The 15,845-nt window shown below is 41.3% G+C and overlaps 1 protein-coding gene across 8 annotated transcripts in view; it reads right to left on the reverse strand.

Moving 5' to 3' along the window:
• Positions 1 to 7,921, reverse strand: part of FMNL2 (formin like 2) — a 303,487-nt gene extending 295,566 nt beyond the window's left edge. For 7 of the 8 annotated variants that reach the window (XR_012375625.1, XM_025855902.2, XM_025855920.2 and 4 more), the window contains exon 1: positions 7,358 to 7,920. Coding sequence is in view for 6 of the 8 variants with exons in the window: in XM_025855902.2 (XP_025711687.1) it covers positions 7,358 to 7,474 (117 nt within the window). In the remaining 2 variants the exon portion in view is untranslated. Of the gene's footprint in view, positions 1 to 7,357 lie in introns of all 8 variants that reach the window. The other variant, XR_012375624.1, reaches the window with a different exon arrangement.
• Positions 7,922 to 15,845: the final 7,924 nt, after the last annotated feature.

Consider the following 15,845-nt stretch of genomic DNA (forward strand, 5'->3'; position numbering starts at 1 on the left):
TCAGCTCATTCTTGACCTACCACCCTATTTATCTTTCTATTCTCAAAGCTAATTGCTTATATAAGCATGCCAATTTGCCCTGATTATAGGATTCTTAATAAATGAATGTTGTTTACATTTCACAAGTGTATTTGAATTTCACTCCAGGAAGCCAAGCTCATCAAGTCTTTGTAAGTGGTAAAACCAGAGATCAAAGCAAAAGGCCTGCACTGAACCAACAAACAATTAGGCTTGAGAATATAGGCCTAAGCAAAAATACAAGTGATTTATTGATTTTTCTACTCCAGAAGTACACCTCAGGGTCACTCTTCACTCCTGAGCAGTATGTAGAAAACTTTCTCTGCAGCTTTTCATCATGATTATTTGATGATCGTTTCTTAGTTAAGAAGTCTAACATTCAACAGGCTTTGATCCATTCCTTCCATATTTCTCATCTTGGTGATTTGGTTGCATCAAACATCTTTAAGAGTTTGTTTGTTTACCCCTTCTCCACTTTGACTAATTTCCCCACAATTTTTGGTACCTTTTAAACAATTCTTTTCTTACTATAACCATATTTACCAACCCAGGCCTCTATATTTTCTGAGGCTCCCAGGTGAGGCTGATAGCCAGGTTTGAGGACTATTTCAGCTTGTCAGTCCTTTTACAATCCTGCCTTAAAGGAAGTGTTCAGTCAAGCTTCCATGGGGAAAGAAAGAAGAGAAAGAAAGAAAAACAAGGAAAATAAGACAGGTTCATGAGCAAATCCTCAATTCCAGGCAGGCCCTTCAGGTACCAGTCACACCATAGGGCCCAACACCAGGCACAGAGCCAAAAATGTCAACAACCCGACACCTTTCCCAAAGTCAACAAGTTTTTAGTATAAGCCAGGCACAGGTACCATCTACCACACAGAAATCAGTCAAGAGAGATTACCTGTGGCGATAGACAGCAGGGTTTAAAGACCTTAAAATGTCAGCTTCTGTGGCAATGGATAGAGGGGCTTACAAACAGCAACTCTTCATCAAAGAACAAAGTGGACTAAGGTTCTGTGTGAATTCAAAGTCACGGGAGTCAGTTACAAGCTGCCCAAGAACACCGAAAATGTGACCAAAGGAACACCTCTAGTGTGTCTTAGAAATTACACAAAGTTTGTGATGAGGTGACTATCTGTAAGCTCTGCCACTGGTCAGGGGATTTTTGTTTCATGTTTTTTTGTCAGTTTGTTTTTTTAAGACCACGAGCAGAAAGTACACTTCCGTTGACAACAAATACCATTCTACCTCAAGCAGGGATTCCCATTCTGGCCCACATCTGTGGACTTCAGCTGAATCACAGCTCTCGGGTTTACCCTCGTCCCTAGACATTGCTTCCAAATAATATCCAATGGAAACTGCATACTCCTCAGTGTTATGCTGAAAGAGAGGCTTCTGGAAAAGAGGACAGAGCAACTGGGAAGAAGATCACCCACAGTGTGAGCAGACACGATCTTAAAGATGAGAGATGAGTTGTCGCAGCCTGCAGGATTCAAGCAGATGAGAGCTAACAAGGTGCATGAAGCCCCTCTACAGAAACCATGACTCCAAAGCCTGGGGACGCAGTCCTTGGGATGGGGGGAAGGGAAGAAACATGCCCCATTTTAGAGTAGAAGAGCCAGCTTGTAACTCACCCTCCCTCCTAAGCAATTCAGTCTGTTCTTGTCTAAGGATTCACTGCTTTGTTCCTAAGAGGCTTCCAGCTACCAGAACCCTTTTGCAAAGTAGAGACGACCATCTGGAATCAGTGCTTCTTCTGTCAGCCACTTTCATGGCACCTATTACTTGCTTAAACATAAGGAAGCCCACTGTACCTTGCCCTTTTGTCCCAAACACTAAGGGGGGGGGGGAGAGAAGAGCACATTTCTTTAAGACCAAGCCCCTCAATCAACAGTTTTTATAAAGTCAAATAAATTTCCAGAAAAACATGAACCTACACTTATTTTCTTCTTGAGCCCAGGAGGAAACTACAAGTGGACTCCTTCTCTGCTCTCAGCTGCTAGGAATCTAGGTCTAGAACCTGCAGGTGGCAGGCTCACCTCAAGGAGGGCCCCATTCAGGCCAACAATGCACTAGCCACGTCTTGGGTTTGCAAATAACTTCCAATCACCAGCATTCCTTCTACAGCTTCTGTGTGAGCAACTCTAATGAAGCGCTCACTCTTCACTTCTTTGACAACTCGAAATGTTAAAAATACTTTTCCTTAAGCTTATGTGACTTTCCATCATTGACCCTGGAAATTCTACTCTCTAGACCACACAGAATACAGCTACACACTTTTCTGCACAAAGCTCCTCAAAATGCAAATCAGCTAATGGATCACAGTATGGTATGTTCTGGAAGTTTTACATTTTCAAGTGCTAGAATCTAAAAAAAAAAAAAAAAAATCCCTTTGCTATCTTAACAGTTGTGTCAAATTGTATTCCAATTTACAGAGGAAGAAAATCCAGGACCAGAGGAAGGAGTTTAACTCGCTCAACCTGGTGCAGCAGGTATGATTCTTAGAAACTAGGTCTCCTGCCTCCCAGGCCAATGCTATTTGCTAAGTGAGAGGCCACAAGCAAAAGTAATTCTTATCACCTAAGGATGTAAGGGCATGCATACCTTTTCTTCCCAAAGGTCATCCATTTGTGTTTCTGCCAGTCTCTCACGGTAGCCAAACACTTACATTTAGATAACAGCCTTTGATCAACTTCTATACTAGATATCCAAATACATTGGCATTATGGGGGGGTGAAATGCACCCCAATAATCATATATTCCCAAGTTTGGTGAACTAAAGCAGCTCAGAGGTTTAGTACCTAGGGTAAGATTGTAATGGCTCAAAGTTACAACACTCCACCCCCCTCCCCTTCTCTACCTCCTTTCCCTAACAGGAGAAAGGATGTGAGAAAAATCAGCAAGCATCTGAAGATGACCTAACTAGACTCTCACCCGTCCATCTGCTCAGCAGACTTCATGGCAAGCGTTCTCCTTGGAAGTAGTTAAAAGGGAACACCTTGCAGAGGGAAATAAATGCTAAAACTTGACTTTCCTTGTCCTTTCACAAGTAATTACATTTGGGGGTATATGCACTGTACTGACACATTGTTTCTTTCCTATGATTTGGAAATCCTAAATTCCCAACCAAGGTAGTTCAAGCCTACCTTGATAGTAAAAACTGAAGAGCACACTTGGACCAAATCACTCTTTAACTCCATGCCTGAAAAATGAAACAGCATCGTGAAGATGCCAAAATGTTTGACCTTGAATGTGAAACATCAAGCGCACCTCACAGCAGTCACTTCTAAGACATTTTTGCCAATTTTATAGTTTGAAACTGGCATTTATTAGACTTAGAGATTTTTTTTAAAACGGTTTTACTGCTAGCATTTTTTTTTCCTTCCTAGGTCAAGGGCCCCAGAAGTATAATAGAATATAGGGTGAAGGGCCAGGGGGGTGGGGTGGGGGGTTGAGAGATCCAAATCTGGGTTAAATATCCTACATCAATTATTCAATAACTGCATGACTTTAGGCAACTTAGGTAATCTTATTTCCTAGAATGTGAGAATTAAATGAATACATAAGCATAGGGTGTACTCAGAGTAGGTACTCAAAATGTTTCCACTTCTTCCTAAAGCAGAAGAACTACATTCAACCTCAGGGCGAGGGGGGGGCGGTGGAAACTGGAAAGGAATGGATTCAAATTAATCACACACCAAAGCAGTTCCCAATACCAAACATACAATAATACTGCCCTAAACCATCACTTTCTACTAGGTCCTGAATCTGATTGCAGGGCAGCATATCTGTTATCACAGATATACCAGCTAAGATAGAGGGTTTAAAATTATTCTTTCCTCTGACATTCAAAGAAAGAATCCTTAGGACAGCTCCTTGACAAAGGCATTGAGGGACTTAATATTTTAGTTGTAGATAATGATTTCAAGCCAAAAATTAGTGAATGGTATGGACGGTCTAATGTAGAAAGAGGTATTCTTGGGCACCGACCATCAGTGGTTCACTCCACCCCAAAATAAACTTCATAGCATCATCTTTGAAAATAAAGGACACAGGAATGTGTGTGTGCACTCATATGTGTATTCCCAACGTTTAGGCAATGTTTAATACCACAAAGAGCCACATGGATAATGATAAATGTGTAGGATCCCCCCAAAAAATATGCACATGCCAATATTACCTGTAAAATATGTGACATGTATACACCCTAAAGGAATAAAACTAGATGAGTGAATTTATAATTTATGAAATACTTCCATCAAACAGTGTAACAAAAACATCACACACACGTGCGCAAAGGCGTATCACCTTACAGCTTGAAAGGTAGGTACAAGGACACAAATAGTTAAATGTATACAAGGAGTCAGTAGTGTTTTCCCATACATGTGTTTTATAACTCTTTTAACAATACTGAAGACAAGTTTAAGAGGGAGGCTCTCCTCAGGAAGATTAAGCTAAGATGTGGAACCAATTTGTACTAGTCGTTCATCGCAGAACTTCAGTAATTAAAAAAAAAATTTTCCTATTAAAAAAAATCACTACTTTTAAAGTTTACCCTTCCATTCATCTTAATTCTTCAATCTTTTACTCTTTCCATTCACACCAATTTTTTAGATTTATACCATTTAACTCATTTAGATTGATGAAGGGGTAGGTGGACAGTCATTGAGAAGATCTGGTCTGGAGATTTTCCAGAAATAGATGGACTTCTGTCATTTTAATTTTTATTTACTCTTCCCCAATGTTTTAAATATTCTAGAGCTTGGGGATGGAATTGTTTTCCATGCCTGAAATGTCTTATTAATTATTGATGTAAGCCATACTTACAATGAGGTGCCTGTACACTTTCCTGTACAGTATTACTATCTTGTTTGCCTCCCAAAACATATACATGGTCTTTATCATATATGAAAATAAAGCTAGCATCAATAATGCCAACGTGATTTCCTTTGCCCCTGGGTAAAGAATTTCTCTACATATATACTTAAAAACTTGCCACCTAACATTTGTCCTTCTAGCTTGATCTCTGGATTTAAATGGTTTGAGTTGATTTCTTAACCAATTCATGAAGAAAAGCAAAGTTGAGAGCATCACGTGTACAAATCCAGGGGGGGAAAAAAGAAAAAAAAAACTGACCTTAAGAGAAAGCACCTTCACTCTGGGCTTCTATCAGCCCATAAAGAGGACTCCTTTTAACTCCTCTTGTAGGTTTCCAAAGAGCAACTGGAGCTGACTAGGGAGAGTTACAGTAAACACCACATCAATGTCCAAGTGTATCACTAACAAGAGGGACCCCAAGCTGAGACTTTCCCAAAAGCTTTGTTTCTACTCAAAAAAGGTCAGCCTGATATTTTTTGTTCTTGTTTTTTGTTCGAGAGGCTCAGAGTATTATAAACAATTAAGAAAAGTACCACATCCAGTAATTGTGTGTGACACACAGTAGAACAGAAGTAACCGCAACAACCAACCACTGCCCCAAGGAGCTTGTGATGTAGAATCATAAATGTCTACATACTAAATTTGTGACTGCTAGACTTAATAGTAACACAAATCCACCATGGTAATGATGAAACATTTTTCTAAAGATTAATTCAGATCATGTGTTATTAATCAGCAGAGTAACTAAAAGCTCATGCAAAACACACTATCCCAATCTAGCAGAACTTAATTGCATTATTGTTACCTGGTTTTCCTGTGTCACTGGCCCTTCCATTTCAAGTACACACGTACACACATACACAAACAAACAACACCACAGGATGAAAAGACAGAAAACCCAGAGCTAGGAGGTAAGAACCATGTGTCTGGAAGAGGATTTTGAATAACAACGTTTGTCTCTGGAAAGACAGGTCAAGTATGCACCCAGGCTGCCTTGAGAAAGAATTAAGCCGATGCGTTTCATTTCAGTGTGTCCCATTTTGCACAACAGTGGGAGCAGCTGTGGGAGATCACAGACGATGCAAAGCAAGACAGGCAGCCTCCTCTATCTCCCCACCGCCACACCAGACGGGGGGGGGGTGGAGGGGGGGGGGGGGGAGGCCGGCGGTGAAAAAAGCTTGTAGCCTCTGTTCTCCCGAAGAGCACAAAGCTAACCTGCCATCCAGAACACTACGCCCCCTCTCAAACCAGCCCTTTTTAAAGGCCTGAGAAGGACAATTTAAATGTCCCAGTCTTCAGACTCAGGTCCGTTCCCAAAGTTGGGAGGTAACACAACAAAAACCCGCAGCAGACACAAAACTGGCTGCCTTGAGCACAAGTTTCTCTTGCTGCCTAACCGCGTAGAGTTCAGAGGTAACTAGCTAGGACAAGGTAGATGGACAAGTGTAAGAAACAGGAACGCATCGGATTTGCCAGTTTCCCTCCCAACATCCCTTGAAGGAGGCTGGGTCACTAAAAATCGGAAGTCTGGGGACCAGCTGCTGTACAGACAGACTCTGGCTGGGTCGAGGGGGAGGCCGCCACACCCTCTTGAGCTCACAGCACTGTCAAGCTCTGGTTGGGAGGGGCTCAGAAACTTAGTCCCAGCAGGAAAAGGGAGAAAAAGGGAGTCTTGAGTGTCTTGGATTTGAGAAGCTAAAAAGCTAAACGCACATTTCGGGAGGGAGCCGGGGACTTGGCTGTGTGTGCTGGAGGAGGGAAAGGGTCGCCCCCGATGTCAGAACAGCTCGAAACACGTCCCCGCAAAACAGCACATTCTTGTGGTTTAAGATTTAAGACCGAAAGGAACGAGCTGAGGCAAAGCTGCTCTCCCTCCTGGATTTCAGATGCCCCCCTCCCAGCTTAGGGACCCGGGCGCCGCACTGCCGCGGCTTTCCTTATCTTCCCCTTTCGGGCGAGCTCCCCTCCGCCAAGCCGCTACGTCCGCCTCCAAGTTCGCCTTCGCTCCCCGCCCGCTGCCGGCCACATGCACCCATCTGCCCGGGACCCCGCGCGCCGGATGGTCCGCAGGGACTCGGGATTTGCGGGGTTTCTGGTTTTTGTTTTTCTAAACAAAAAGCCTTAGCCGCTCGCCGCCCCCTTCTCCCGGGCCCGCGCCACCTTCCCTTCACGCCCACGCTGCACCTCCCGGGCACACGCGCTGCGAGGTGCTTCTCCCGCCAGACAATGGGCTCTGGGCTGGCCAGGCAGCCCACCCCGAGCCCCCGGCCCCATCCCGGGACCCCAAGAGGGCTGAGCGCGGGGGCTAAAGGGCAACGGAGAAGACTGAGGCTGCCGAGGCCACAAAGGGGAAGGTGGGCGCCTCCCCCTTGGGACAGGAGGCTCGCTCCCGGTGCGGAGAGGAGGGGGCGGGGGTCAGCTGCGTCTCCCCGCCCGGAGCCCCGGGGCCCCCGCTGCGCACTCACCAGCACGATGGCAAATCGCTCCTCCAGTTCACCTGGCTCGGGCATCGGCAGCTTCAAAGGCACATTGTGCGCCCTGAAATCGGTCTGCTGCGAATCCATGCTCCCCGCGTTGCCCATGTTGGCTGCACGCCGGGGCGGGGGGCCGCTCCGGGCCCCTCGCGTTCGCGTCGGAAATCAGAACAGCTCCCGGCGGCCGGCTCCCGCCCGCTGGCACGACCTGCCCGGCTCCCGGCCCTCCGCTGCGCCCCGGCGAGTGTGCAGCGCGCACCGCTCCCTAGCAGCGCTCCTCGCCGAGCCGCCCCCCGGCCTCCCTCATGCTCTCCGCCGCCCCAGCGCCGTCCCGGCCTCTTTTCCTTGGGAGGGGTCGTCAGGGCGCCAGGCGCCTATCTGCATGTTGCTCCACTGGCACGCCGCCCCCTGCCAGCGATCGTGGCCAGCGGGCGCGTGGTTTCCCGAACTCGGTCTTCCGCCGGGCCGCGGCCGCCGCTGACACTTACAGCCCCACCGCCGGCGAACACAACGCTCGTTCCGCGAGCACCTCGAGCAGACAAATGCAGCTCCGCGCTCCCGACACAATGCCCCCCTCGCCCGGCCCCCGCCCCCGCCCCGGCTCCGCCCACTTGCCCCGTGGACTGCCGGGACGCGTAGTTTCTGTCCAAAGTGTCCGCACGCCGAATCCACGCCCGCTCTAGAGGACAGAGCTGGGTCAAGACCGCTTGCTTCGGAGGCAATCTGTACGCTTCTGGCTATGGTTTATGACCCTTTAGAACTCCCTCACTCCAACAGTAGAAATCACTGCCTCGTCTACGTCGGTTCTGACATTTAATTAGGCACACTTGACTAACGAATGATCCAATCAATCGGTGACTGAATGCAAGCATTCTGATTTAAATTTCAGAAGCTGGTTACCGTTCAAAAGGCTCTAGTTTAACAGGTGACCTGAAAGGCATTGGCAACGTCCTATTTCATGAACTGGGAAATGGGTCCATGGGTGCTTGTTTCATTGTTCTTTCTTCCTTATGTAATGTATTCTTTTGTGTGATTGAAATGTTTTATAAACAAATATACACTTTCATGGATTTTTTTAATAAATATCCACTATGGATATATGCATATATGGTCAGACCCAGGAGTTGAATGAGGAGTCAATTCAAAACAAACACCTGTCGATAGCTATTATGTATGGGTTACCAGGTTCCTTAGTGGGAGAAAAAGAGGATTGCTCCTGCTCTGGAATATTTCACAATCTAGTGAAGGAGAAAATTTACACAAATAATCATATTTCATGTGAGATAGAAAGAAGAACAGGGTGTTTGGGAAGGCTTTGAAGATGATCTTTGGCTATACCTATCTTATTCCTCCATAACAGTCTCAGGTGTTTTACAAAGAAGATTGGGCCCAACCTTATCTCTGGGATGCTTTCCAGACTATTACTACCCATTTTAAAACAGTGGAAATAGAAACAACCTTATAAACAACTTTAGCCAGGTGCTCATGTTGTAGATTTCAAGGGCATCCACCTGGTTGACTTGTGACTGAACTCACAAGTCATCCTTTCTTAGCTTGGAGCATTTTTTTAATCCTGGTTTGTGTATCAGATTCACTTGGGAGCTTGTTGTTAAAACTCCACACACCTTGGGCCCTGCCTATTACCAGAATTTCCCTGAGCCAAGAGTTGGAGCAGGGGCAGGTGTATTTTTAACAAGCTCCCCAGGTTATTCTGATATGCAACCAGGGCTGTTACCCTCTTGTTAAAAAGCAACTGCTTCTGCAGAAGGTAACACAACAAGACTAAACATCAAGGGCCGCATTTCATTCAGCTCTATAAGCCCCAAGATGTCTTGAGCATAGTAGATGTTCAATGACTACTTGTTGAATTGACAAGTGAGTTTTACCAAAAGCCTATGGAGCAAATACACACACAGATACATCGTGTCAGTATCATCTATTAAATGAAGCACTTCTGGTCTTTTTTTTAAAAAGGGAGGGAGTATAAATAAATTCAAATTAAAAGTCTGAATAAATGCAATATGTATTCCAAAACTACACTGTATCAAAGTTAACAGTGTATTACCCATCAAAGAAAAACAGAGATATAGATACCCACACACACACCCCAGCTAGTGAAAATGAGTGAGAAAGAAAAGCAGTTAATTCAAACCAAGTGAGACATTTCTGACCCACACATGTATTTGTTTTCTCCCAATCTTTAGACATATACTTTGGGTCTGATTGACACAAAATCAGCCCACCCAGGGGGTTGCCCATTTGGATGGAAAAGCTAGAATTCTTTTCTGCAGTTGAGAAATCCTTTTTTATTACATTTATGGTTCCCTCTGGCCATATTTCTGCCAGTAACCAGGACCTTTTTCTCCCCTTAAGTTTTATCACATCTAGTCTCTTTCATAATCTCACACTTTGAGAAGAGCCAAGGACATAGTTTGCAAATCCATGAACCAAAAGAACTCAGCCATTTCAAGGTTTGCAATCTTTGATATTTGGTTATTATTTATGGGGGTATTTAGTATAAAAATAAACAAAACACTCCATTATATTATAGGACTTCTAAAAGAATTTCTATCAAAAATCTCAAGAAAATATTTGTTTGGGGTAGGCCATGAAGAGGGAGGAAGAAGACATTACTTTAATTGTAACACTCTTATATCCTCCCCATAAAATCAAAATCAGGTGATCACTTTTAAATATGAATTTCATTTTCTAATTACTCATACATATGACTTATTATAGCTGATGCTGCAAAAAATTGGCAAAAAATAAACTGTCTGTTAGAACAATCCATTCACCTTCCACGCAAACTGAAATCTTAGACCTTTATATTCTGTGTACTAGGCATTTGCAAGTTATGCCAAGGATGGCTTGATAGGAATTCCCCCATAACAGTGCAATTGCTTTCAAAAAGCTCTTCCATCATTCAACACAAATACTCCTACAACGTCAGCTGAGTTTCATTGGTATCTCCTCAAGTTTTAAAGGTAAGGAAGTGCTCCATAGCTAAGTTCACTTAGTTTCTTAAAAAAGCACTTGTGCAACCCCAGGGAAGATTCTCTTTGTGTGTATAATTATAAGAAATGAGATAAGCACCCTATGATGAGCAAAGCCATATATAGCCCTGAATCAAACTGAACTTGTAGTATCTGAGATTTTAGAGGGATTGTTTTATGTCAAGTTACATCTACAAGAGTTCTGAAAGATTCATATATCTAACCATATTTATTTTTTAAATATTTATTGAGCACTTACTGTGAGCCAGTTACTGCTATTGATTTTAAACAAAGTTTAAACATAGTTTATTCAATTTCTAGACCCAAGTAATAATGGCTTCAATAATATATTTTCTCATTAAACAAAAAATCTGGAGAAAGGTGGATGCTAGTGTAGGTTCAGCAACTTCGTACGGCTAGGACCAGTATCTATGTGATGGGTTGGTCTTTCCACATACTTACAAAATAGCTACTAGAGTGTCATGAATCAAGTATGTCTTGGGGGCAAATAATGGGGAAGAGGCAATTTCAGTTAAATCTGTTTCTCTTCTCAGAAAATCAAAAGTTTGTCCAGAAGTACCATTAGCAGACTACTGTCCATTATTCTTCATTTTCTAGAACTGAATGACACGGCCATCCCCCATTGCAGGAATAACTGGGGGAGTGAGATAAAACCTGGGGCTGGACACATTTCCTCACCTGGATAGAATCAAGATTCGGATAAAAGGTAAAGGGGATAAGACATGGGTAAGAAATGGGTAGACAGAAACATCTTCTAACCCCTCCCCCACACATTTCATATCTTCGAATAATACTTTACATTTGCATTCATATTTCACAAAATACTTTTACTTGCTTTATCTTATTTCATCCTGTCAATACAACAACAAGGAATTTAGAGCTCAACAGAGTGATTTTACTCTAGTTTATACAACAAGTGATAAAGTTACAGCTTAGATATTTTGATTCCCAAACCAGTATCCTTCACTGCATTAAAAAAAAAAAAAGTTCTCTAAAATTATCATTCAGAGATTCAGAGGTAGAAGCATAATGAGACTTCCGCTTCTGATCAAGATAGAGTAATAGGGACCAGACTGAATTTGAAAGCAATAACATACTGGACAAAATATATAAAGAATGCCCTCAAGAGTTATGTGATGTCAAAAGAAGGACAGAGTGTTTGGGGAGGCTTCAGAGATGATCTTGGTCTGTAACTATCTTATTCCTCCGTAACAGATTTGTTTCAGGAGTTTTACAAAGAAGATTGGGCCCAACCCTATCCTCTTGGGAGGCAGTGAAGAACAATGATAGGGAGATGAGAGATAAGGAATAAATTAACTGAACGCTACTGTCACCCCAGCCTACTGCCTGGAGAAAGTTTCTGGACTGCCGTACACAGAGAAGGAACCCCGACTGGGCCTACTGGTGTCCCTGACTTGAGAAGGCAGAGGTGAGAGTCCAGTGAAGCCAAACAGGCCAGAGTTCTCAGCACAGAATACTGGGGAAAAAAGAGCTGTAAGAACTTCAGATGTCTGAAGAGGGTCCCATTCAGTATTCAGTTGAATACTGATTAGTAAGTGGTGAGGAAAAAAACTCAAGGCTGGTCATTTTATAATAATAAATGACTGAACTCATCAAGAGAACATGACACCCAATAACTGCTTCAAAAAATGAACTTCAAGGAGAAATACACAAATCCACAATTACAGTTATAGTTAAACACTCCTCTCTTAATATTTGTTAAAACACGTAGACAGAAAATCGGTAAGGGTATAGAAAACTTTAAAAATACTATCAACAACTTGATCTAATTTATATTTATATATTTATAAACTACCTCACTCAACAACACAATACATAACTTTTCAAATGCACAAGGCACATTTACCAGATGGACCTAATTCTGGACTATAGAAATTCTCAATAAATGGTCAATAAATATTAAAAGATTCCAATATTACAAATTTTATTTCCTTGCCACAATGAAATTAAATTAGAAGTCAAGAACACAAAAATATCTGAAAAATCATCAAAAATTTAGAAAAAAAGATAAACTTCTGAAAAACCAGGGATCAATTAAAAGATAAAAGGGAAAATTATAACATATTCTGAACTGAATGAAAGAGAAAACACTATATATTAAAATTTTGTGGATGCCGCTAAAACAGTACTTAGAAATTTAGACCAGGAAGTGCCTCTATTAGAAAAGAATAAGGGCTCAAATTAGTCTTTAGTTTCCACCTTAAGAAACTGGAAAAAAAGAAGCAAGTGAAAACCAAAGAGGAAGAAAGGAATAATAAAGACAAGAGCATAAGTCAGTAAAATGAAAACAGGAAAATTGATGAAACTAAAAGCTAGTTCTTGAGGTCAATTAAATTGACAAACTTCTAGTCAGATTCATCAGGAAAAAAGAAAAGACACAAATAACCAATATCACAAATGACAGAAGAGACATCATTATACATTTTACACATACTAAAAAGGATAATCAGAGAATGTCTTGAACAACTTTATGTCAATAAATTCAATCTTGTACCTGAAATGGACATATTCATTCCTTGAAAGACACAAAGTATCAAAACTGATTCAAGATGAAATAAATAACCAGCACAGTCATATCTATGAAAGAAATTGAATTTATATTTAAAATCTTTCCACAAAGAAAACTAGAGGCCCAGATAGCTTCACTAGAAACTTCCCCAGTTGGGGTGCCTGGGTGGCTCAGGGGGTTTAGCATCTGCCTTCGGCTCAGGTCATGATCCCAGGGTCCTGGGATCAAGTCCCACATCTGGTTCCTTGATCAGCAGGGAGTCTGTTTCTCCTACTGCCTCCAGCTCCCCTGCTTGTGCTCTCTCTGTCAAATAAATAAATAAAATCCTTTAAAAAAAAGAAAAGAAAATGAAAGAAAGAAAGAAAAGAAACTTCCCCAATTACTTAAGGTAGAGAGACTACCAATTCTACCTAAACTATTCCAGAAAATTAAAAATGAGTGAATATTTCCCAACTCATTCTGAAGGTCAACATTCCCCTGATCCCAAAACCAGTCAAAGACATTATAAGAAAGGAAACTATAGCCAACATTCCTCATGAACGTAGATGTAAACATTCTGAACAAAATTTGAGTAATGCATCATGACCAAGTGGGGTTTATCCCAGGAATGCTAGACTGTTTTAGTATTTGAAAATCAGTCAGTGTAATTCAACATACTAACAGACTAAAACAGAAAAACACATGATATCTCAAGAGATGGAGAATAAGCACTTGATAAAATCCAACATCCATTCCTGATAAAAAACCCTCAGCTGATTAGAAATAGAAAGGTACTTCCTTAACTTGATAAAAGGCACCTACAAAAAACCTACTACCAATATCATACTTAATGGTAAGAGAGTAAGTGTTTTCTCCTAAAATCAGGAACAATGTTTAATTCAACAGTGTACGGGAGGTTCTAGCCAGTGCAATAAGAGAGAAAACAAACAAAAAGCTATCCAGTTTGGAAAGTATGAAGCAAACTGTCTTTGTTCACAAATGACATGATCTTCTATGTAGAAATTCTTATGGAATTTATAAAATAGTTACTGGAACTAATATGTGAGTTTAGCAAGGATTCAGTATATAAGATTGATATACAAAATTAAAATATGGGGATGGACAAAATGGGTGAAGGGGAGTAGGAGGTACAGGTTTCCAGTTATGGAATGAATAAGTCATGGGGATGAAAGGTAGAGAGAATATAGTTGATGGGATTTTAATAGCATTGTATGGTGAAAAAAAATCTGTGTGTGTGTGCGTGTGTGATTATCCTTTTTAGTATGTATAAAATGTATAATGGTGTCTCTTCTGTGTATATAGATACACACACACATACACACACTTTTGGAGATGATGGATATGTTCATTAGCTTGATCATGGTGCTGGTTTCATGGGTATATAATTATGTTAAACCTATCAAATTATAAACTATAACTATGTATAGTTTATTGTTGGTTAGTTATAGCTCGATAAAGCTGTTACAAAAAATAAAAGTCAAGTCAATTGTTTTCTCTCTCCTCATCCTTTAAGGAACTCAGAACACCTTAACTCAAATCTCTCCTCCTACCTTCCATGTTAATACTGTTTATCATTTTAACTCCTCTTTATTTATTCACATTAGCCTTTAGTAGTAGTAATATTACTTGCATGGCCAATCCTTTGGTTTACTAATATGCTTACAAATTCATTTGCTTTTTGCATTCCCCTTTTTTCTTCTAGATTTATATTTCATTTTCCAAAAGAACATTCTTTAGTGTTTCTTGCAATGAGAGTTTGTGAATGGCAAAATTATCTGGCAATGTCTTATTTGCCCTCAGTCTTGAAATATAGTTTATTTGGTTATAGAACGTCAGGCTGAAAGTTCTTTTCCTTCCTCATTCTAAAGATATTAGTCCATTATCTCCCAGCCCTCATTGTTGGTGATGAGAAATCTGTCACTGTAATTGTCACTTACTGTTTAAAAATAGATATTGTAGGGGCGTCTGGGTGGTGCATTCAGTTAAGCAGCCTACTCTTCATTTCTGCTCGGGCCACGATCTCAGGGTCCTGCTATTGAGTCCTGTATCAGGTTCTGTGCTCAGCAGGGAGTCTGCTTGAGATTCTCTCTCTCCCTCTCTCTCTGTCCCTCTCCCCTGCTTGCACACCCACCCTCTCTATCTCTCTCTCAAATAAATAAATAAATCTTAAAAAAAATAGATATTGTATCATTTTCTCCCTGGTTTCCTTATTCATTGAGATTTAAATTTCACTGATGAAATTGTGGTAGAAGTTCTAGGCGGAGAACTTCTGGAAGAAGTTCCAGTTCTTTTTCAGTCTACCTGTTCCTGTTTATTATTTTTTTAATCTTTCTTTTTTAGAATATTTTTTAAAGATTTTATTTATTTGAGAGAGAGAATGAGAGACAGAGAGCATGAGAGGGGGGAGGGTGAGAAGGAGAAGCAGACTCCCCGCCGAGCAGGGAGCCCGATGTGGGACTCGATCCCGGGACTCCAGGATCATGACCTGAGCCGAAGGCAGTCGCTTAACCAACTGAGCCACCCAGGTGCCCTACTTTTTTAATCTCTTTCTTAAAATGTTTTTATTTGAGTCAGTTGACATACAATGTTACGTTAGTTTCAGGTGTATAACTTAGTGATTCAGCAAGTCTATACATTACCTTATGCTCACCACAAGTGTAGCTACCATCTGTTACCATACAACGCTATTACCATATCATTGACTTTATTACCTGCTTGTTCCTTTTTCAGTACTGCTCTATTCCATCATTGCAAGATATTTTTGGAAGAGAGGAAGCATAGATATATATTCTATTCACCATTTTGACAGAAACCTATCATCTGCTTCTTTTGCATTGGTTTGTTTTAATAAGCATTAGGAATTTTATTTTAACTATATCTTAAATAATGCCACCTTTATAATTTAAAAAATTTTAATAGATTCTAGCATGTCCAA

The sequence above is a fragment of the Callorhinus ursinus genome, unplaced genomic scaffold (genome assembly GCF_003265705.2).
Source record: "Callorhinus ursinus isolate GAN/ISIS: 27379988/994484 unplaced genomic scaffold, GSC_fseal_2.0 scaffold2, whole genome shotgun sequence".
Lineage (NCBI taxonomy): Eukaryota > Metazoa > Chordata > Mammalia > Carnivora > Otariidae > Callorhinus > Callorhinus ursinus.